The sequence below is a fragment of the Quercus suber genome, unplaced genomic scaffold (assembly GCF_002906115.3).
Source record: "Quercus suber isolate HL8 unplaced genomic scaffold, Cork oak 2.0 scaffold_393, whole genome shotgun sequence".
NCBI lineage: Eukaryota > Viridiplantae > Streptophyta > Magnoliopsida > Fagales > Fagaceae > Quercus > Quercus suber.
The window spans coordinates 265,608-271,974 of record NW_027069845.1 but is presented as its reverse complement, the minus strand read 5'-3'; the positions used below and the strand labels follow the sequence as shown (position 1 = coordinate 271,974).

At 32.6% G+C, this 6,367-nt stretch overlaps 1 protein-coding gene and 2 long non-coding RNA genes across 3 annotated transcripts; all 3 read right to left on the bottom strand.

Moving 5' to 3' along the window:
• Positions 1-488: 488 nt before the first annotated feature.
• On the bottom strand, positions 489-2,083 carry LOC112031164 (AAA-ATPase ASD, mitochondrial). The gene has a single exon (XM_024063846.2). The coding sequence runs from the start codon at positions 2,070-2,072 to the stop codon at positions 489-491; it is 1,584 nt and encodes a 527-aa protein (XP_023919614.2). The 5' UTR covers positions 2,073-2,083.
• Positions 2,084-3,265: 1,182 nt separating this feature from the next.
• Positions 3,266-4,472, bottom strand: LOC136062227 (uncharacterized). Its single transcript, XR_010624036.1, has 2 exons — positions 4,404-4,472; positions 3,266-3,588 (listed from the first exon to the last, which is right to left on the bottom strand). It is a non-coding gene; the product is annotated as an uncharacterized LOC136062227 (long non-coding RNA).
• A 36-nt stretch (positions 4,473-4,508) lies between these two features.
• Positions 4,509-5,606, bottom strand: LOC136062228 (uncharacterized). The gene is made up of 2 exons (XR_010624037.1): positions 5,465-5,606; positions 4,509-4,878 (listed from the first exon to the last, which is right to left on the bottom strand). It is a non-coding gene; the product is annotated as an uncharacterized LOC136062228 (long non-coding RNA).
• Positions 5,607-6,367: the final 761 nt, after the last annotated feature.

Here is a 6,367-nt window from a genome sequence, read left to right as displayed (position 1 = left end):
CTTTTGACTTATCCCCTCCAGGATATAACAGCCCAATAATTCGTGCATAAGTGGTTGAGCTCAAAACTCCACCAAAAGAAAAACTTTTCTTTGGCCCAAAATCTCTTAAGTATTTAGGAGAATTATTGAATTCACTCTCTCATATAATACTTTTTGCTTTAACTATTTATCTTCATTCACTCTTGATATGAAATTAGTCCATAGCATAATCATATATATAGTCTTCCAATCCTTCCTATAACCTACATGTTATTTATTATTTTAGATTACCCTTCTTATGACAAATTCCACAATAACTCATCCCTTTATTAATCTTCAGTTGGTTTAAGATTTAACGTAATTTTAATTTAAAATGCACTAACAGAACCTATTACGTACACAATACCTACTAAATAAAGATCACACTTGGACCTACTTTTTATTATACATCATGCAGAGCATATACCATTAAACCTATTCTTCACTTCAGTCCCTATATCCTAATTTCTTCAAGCGGTGGCATCATTATCTTTCACCTCTTTAGCTAAGGCCTCGTCTTCTTTCACAAGTACTCCAACGCAATTCTCTTTCACCTTAGCTAAACTGCTATCAACTTTCACATCTTCTTGCTTCTCATTCTCTTCTTTCTCTGCCTTTAACCGTGCCTCTTCCTCAACCTTCTTTGTTGCTTCCTCTTTGGCCGTCTTAATAGCTTCAATCAATTTCTTCAAACAAGCCTCAGCATCTTCATTCAGTGACTTAGGCATCAAATTCTCAGCAACATCAGCAGGAGTAATATTGGTTTCCTCCAACAAGTGGCCAATAGTCACAAACAAAGGGTGTGAGTCAACATCCAAGTAATTTTTGGCAAGAACCTTGAATGCTTCAAAGCCACAATAAGACAATTCTATGTGCTTGTCCATACGTCCCCTCCTAATGAGAGCCGCATCAAGCTTTTCCACGTGATTAGTGGTGAAAACAATGATCCTCCCTCCTCCAATAGCAGACCAAAGCCCATCTATAAAATTCAACAACCCAGAGAGAGTGACCTTAGTATTGCTGTCTTCTTCACCTTTGGTCATTTTACTAATAGGATCCTTGGCTTCTTCATCCTTGGCTTTCTTTTTATCCTTCTTTCGTTGACCCGTAAGATCAAGTGAGCAATCAATATCTTCTATCACAATGATCGACTTACCTGTGGTTTCGATCAAAAGCCTCCTCAGCTCTGTGTTGTCCTTAACCGTTGTCAATTCAAGATCATAGATATCATACTCCAAGTGGTTGGCCATGGCAGCAATCATGCTAGACTTACCAGTTCCAGGAGGACCATAAAGAAGATAGCCACGCTTCCAGGCCTTGCCAATCTTTGTATAGTACTCTTTTCCCTTTCTGAACTTTTCAAGGTCATTGACGATTCCCAACTTTTTCTTTGACTCCATGGCCAAAGTGTCAAAAGTTGCTAGGTGCTCAAAAGTCACATGGCTCCATTTCCGTGCTTTGTACCCTTCCCAATTCTGGCTAGGATTGTTAGTGTACAGCTTCCTTTGTCGATTGCTCACCGTTATTTCCTTCCCTTTTTGCATTACATGATTGATGTAAGTCCCGCAGACTAAATCTCGGTAAGACTTATGGAAAGTGAGCTTGTAATACTTCTTCTCGTCTATCTTCGGGAAGACAGAAAATGACTGTGTTCTTGTGGTGTTTTTCTTGAGTGTCCATGAAAGCTTGACCCCTTTAAATTCATCAGTAACCCCTTCGTTCTCGTCCATGCTTAGTTGTACAGGTTGACTACTGTCTTTGACAACTGTTGCTTTGAGATTTCTAGCTTCCCCGGAGGACTTTCCACTGAGGTATGTTTCAATGGCAGCATAGGCATCACTACGCTTGAGATGCATGTATTTGTCACTGTCGCCAATGAATTCATTGAACGTAATATTGATATAGGGGTACACGAAACTCGCCAATTTCATACTATAACTTAGGATAGTGCTACGAAGATGATCAGGGAAATATTTGTCAAACATTGCCCAAAGAAACATTATGGTAGCAATCAATGAGCCAATATGAGACCATGTTTCCCCCATCATCGTCATTTTTTTCTTTCTCAAACCTTTTAAGAATTGTTTGAGAATATTGCTTACTCACGAAAGAGTAATGCGGAGCTGCCTACATTTATATAGAATCTTCAACAGCTTAGGGCTTTATTTTTATTTTATTATTAATATTACAAGTCTAGATGGAGTAGTTACCCAAGTCTTGAATCCTCGTCAAAAAAAAAAAAAAAAAAATCCTAGTCAACCAAGTAAGCACGTTTTAGATACTAGGGAGTAGAGACCACTACTCACTCCCCGTTTTCGCGCGTCCTCACTTTCAACAAAAGCAACTTGTGTTTTTAACAGCGCACACAATAATATTTATTAGAGTGTTTTTATTAGTTTATTTTTAAATTTTTGTACCATTTAGATAGCGAACAGTTACTTTTAATTTTTGCTTATCTATTTTTTTTTAGTTATATTTTTCAACAGACTCGCTATTTCGTTTAAATCTTATTTCTTCATTTTTTCTTTTAACTTTTTATATTTTTTTATAATTTTTTTTCATAATCTTCATTTACCATTCCCAACGGTTTTATTTTTTTAAATATCCTAATGGTAAAAATTTCAAATTTTTGGATGGTCATTTTTTATTTTTTATTATTATTTTTATGGATTTCTTGAACTACTTGTGAAAACAATATTGTGAGTTGTTAGTTTTTATTAATTTAGGTTTGTTTTGTGCAAATCTTTTAAAACTTCTATTTATTTTGAAATTTATCAAACTTAGTCTTGAAATTTATCAAATTTATGTGATTTAGAATGAAACTAGTCGCTAACTCGTGTGATACACGGGAAAACTATTTTGTATAAAGATGAAACATTAAATAACTTAATGGAAAATAGAAATCAAACTTAAGTTTAAAATAAAATGAAGAATTAAATCTTAAGAATTAATCAATATTTCCAATAAATTGAGAAAAAAAAAAGCTTTAATAAGTGTTTTTTTTTGTAAGCCTGGCAATAGAACAGTTGATAACGAAAACAACAATAAACGAAATTTTCCGGTAGTTAGAAGCAACAACAACAAACAGGCAAAAAAATTTAAAAATTTCAATTTCATACTCTAATTGAAAAGAATTATAAGAATTGTAGTAGCAACATAATTATTTTGACTCTAATTATCTCTTTGCAATAAATTTTTCCACAATACAATTAAGGACCAAAATGGCTTACGTATGAACTCCATATGCTGTTCCAAACCCAAAGACTCATCCAAACTACAATTCAATCAAATATAGAATACAAAACAGACACAAGTACCCTCTAATATAATTATTTACATAAAAAGAATTGGGTCGAAAAAAAAAACCAGCACAATCTATTAAACAATAAAATTTCAATATAATCTTTGGAAAATATCTCTCCCATTGTCATCTTCATTGTTGTGCATGATATGACATGGCTTCAAACCGTTGGCAGGAGGAGTCAGATGTTCCAAAAGAAACTCATTTGTGAACTATGTAAAACTCATTCGATTGTGAACTATAGTAATTCTCATTGCATGCTGCAAGTACTGTTACCAAACCACAAATTTACTCTATCTTAGCAAATACAAAAAGTGGCTAAAGCAAGGAAAAAAAAAGAATGATTCATGTAAAGCTTTATGTAGGCGTTTGAATGGATGTAAGTGCTATATAATGTCTCAGTTGTAACCTTAATAGAGTAGACAACTCATTCAGCCCAGCAAAAACTTTTTCAAAATAAAAAGAGAGCAAAGAACGAAGCATTGAAAATATCAGTACGAATACCAAGCTACTACATTATTTGGAAAAAGAAAAGAAGAAAAAAGACTGTTCAATGCATTGAATTAAATACCTTAGAAACAAAGTTCTACCAAGCACCTATCTAAATTTGAATGCTTGAAAGTTGAAAGTAACGTTGAAAAACTGTTCTTTGACCATAAGGCTTTCATTATAAAAAAATTTGAAAGAACAACAATCCATCCTTCCATATTTCTATATCAATTGAAAATTTGGCAATTGAAATCAAATCTACTAATTAAGTACATTGGCTATTTAGCAGAACTGACATCTAAGAGTGTCTTCATCCTTTAAAGTAGACAGCAACAACTTGGCCAAACATATTTTTTTCCGGTCATTGGGTACAAACAAAATATTTTTTGTATCGTCATAACTTATGATTGATACATAACAAAAAGTACCATAAAGTGGCTACAAACTAATGCAAGAGTAAGCAAGGCATTTTCTCAAACACATGGTGTGCACGAAATATTTCAATGCCTTAGTTATAAATGTTTGTTATTATAAAAATTAAAAATTAAAAATTAAAAACAGAAAACAATAGCATGATTGTGAAGAAAAGAATTACCAATAGCAGTAGCGTCAAGGGTACTCTGTTTTTTGTCCATAACCTTCGCTAGGTTTGTTCTCGCAGAGGGAAAAAAAACAAAAAACAGAAAAACGGAAAGAAGAAAACAAAAAGTAAACAGTGTATATAAACAATAATAAGTAGTTACCCACTGAAACTAAATAAGCAAACCACCGAAAAGATACAATTGTTTAGTGTTTTAATAACTTATGTCTGTGTCCATTACTCATAGCTTTCTTATCCTTGCAACCCATGCCAACAATTTGCATTAAATAATCACAATAGAAAATCTTCTATCATTAGTAAAATTTTCTCATAATTTCTATCTTAAACAGCTCTTCCTTTTCACTTTGCTATTGCTGGAATTTGCAGACAGCTTCTAAACTATATAGATTTGGTCTTTCGCTGTGCATAACAGAAAGCAGAAAATAGTCTGTGGGTTGCTGAAGGAGGAAATTGGAAAAGAAGCTGGGGTCTGCAACCAAACAAAGAATCAAACAAAACTCCTCAAAAATCAAGATGCTATTCTTAAGGAAGATTCGGTCAAACTAAAATACAAAATAAATAGAGATTAAACATGAAACCAAAGCTTGAGATAACCTAGAAACTTTTATCAAATCCAAAAAATAAATAAATAATAATAATAATAATAGTAAAGGTCTCATGTTAATACAAATAGAGCATAAATGGTGGAGGACATCAAATACCGAAACTACACAATTAAAAATTTGATAAAAACCCCTTTTTAAGGGCGTTGAACCAAAGGCCGACCATTCAACCATAGCAACCCAAAAAATCAAAAGTAGATCAAACCAATAGAATTCCTCAATTTCACTCCCCCTTACGAATAACAGAACAGATAAGAGGGAAAACAAAACTTGAAAATTAAAGTGACATGATTAAGTTTAAAAGATCACTAACCATTGATACTCAAATAGGATTTCATCTTCTAGGGGTTTTCACTCATATCAATAAATAGAGAGGAAAAGGGGTATGAACTAAAATTCCTAAATTGACAACAAACCATAATTGAAGAGAATATTAGAAAAAGAAATTAATACCTTTGCTGTGATGAAATTAGAGTCTTTACATTGTGAAAAATTCCACTTCATCTTTGCAAAGAAGCTGAATGATTTAAATCCAAAGAGACGAATTAAAAAAAAAAAAAATATATATATATATATATAAACGAAAACATTTAATAAGTCACATCAAAATCCTATTTTCTAAGCCCTAATTTTTTAATTTAAATCTAGAACAAAAGCCAACTGAAATTGTAAAATTTGAAAACGTATAACAAATCTAATTTACCTTTTAGATTTGTTTTAAAAAAAAAAAATCAGAGAAAAAGAAGGAACCCATCGGAGGTGTTGTTTATGGGTGGAGGAAGTTTTTTTTTTTTTATCAGAGAAAGAGTAGGAACCTATCAGCGGCGGGTTTATGGCGGAGGAGAATTACTTTTTGAGAGGAAGTAGGCCACAACCTGAAAATCAAAGAGAATGTGAAGGACCCTCAAAATCAAATTGCTATCTGTCTCGGCGTTTCACGGTTCTGTGTTTTTTTTTTTGTGTGGATGCGACGGTTTTGTTTTTATTTATTTATTTTATTTGTAGAATAGAATTTGTCTGGGTAGTAGAGTCACAAGTAGAAGAGAGTGGGGGGAACGACAGAGAGAGATATTAGTTGGGCTAAGTTTGCATTTGAGGGAGAGACAGAGACTGAGAAATAGGTTTTATCGGGTTTGTTTTGGGGAGAAATGGTTATTGGTTAGAAAAGGGTTTTATTTTATTTTTTAATAATTTTTTTAAATAATGCTGATGTGAAAAAATGTGAGAGCTTCAAAAGTTTCGATTATATATATATACTAGTATTATGCCCGTGCAATGCATGACTTAATCAAGAGTCATGTGTAAAATAAAAAATAATAATTTTATATTAATTAAAATTATATAGATAATAAAATA

Excerpts from the sequence above, each read along its gene's own strand:
- LOC112031164 (XM_024063846.2), bottom strand. The coding sequence starts at position 2,072 with ATGACGATGATGGGGGAAACATGGTCTCATATTGGCTCATTGATTGCT.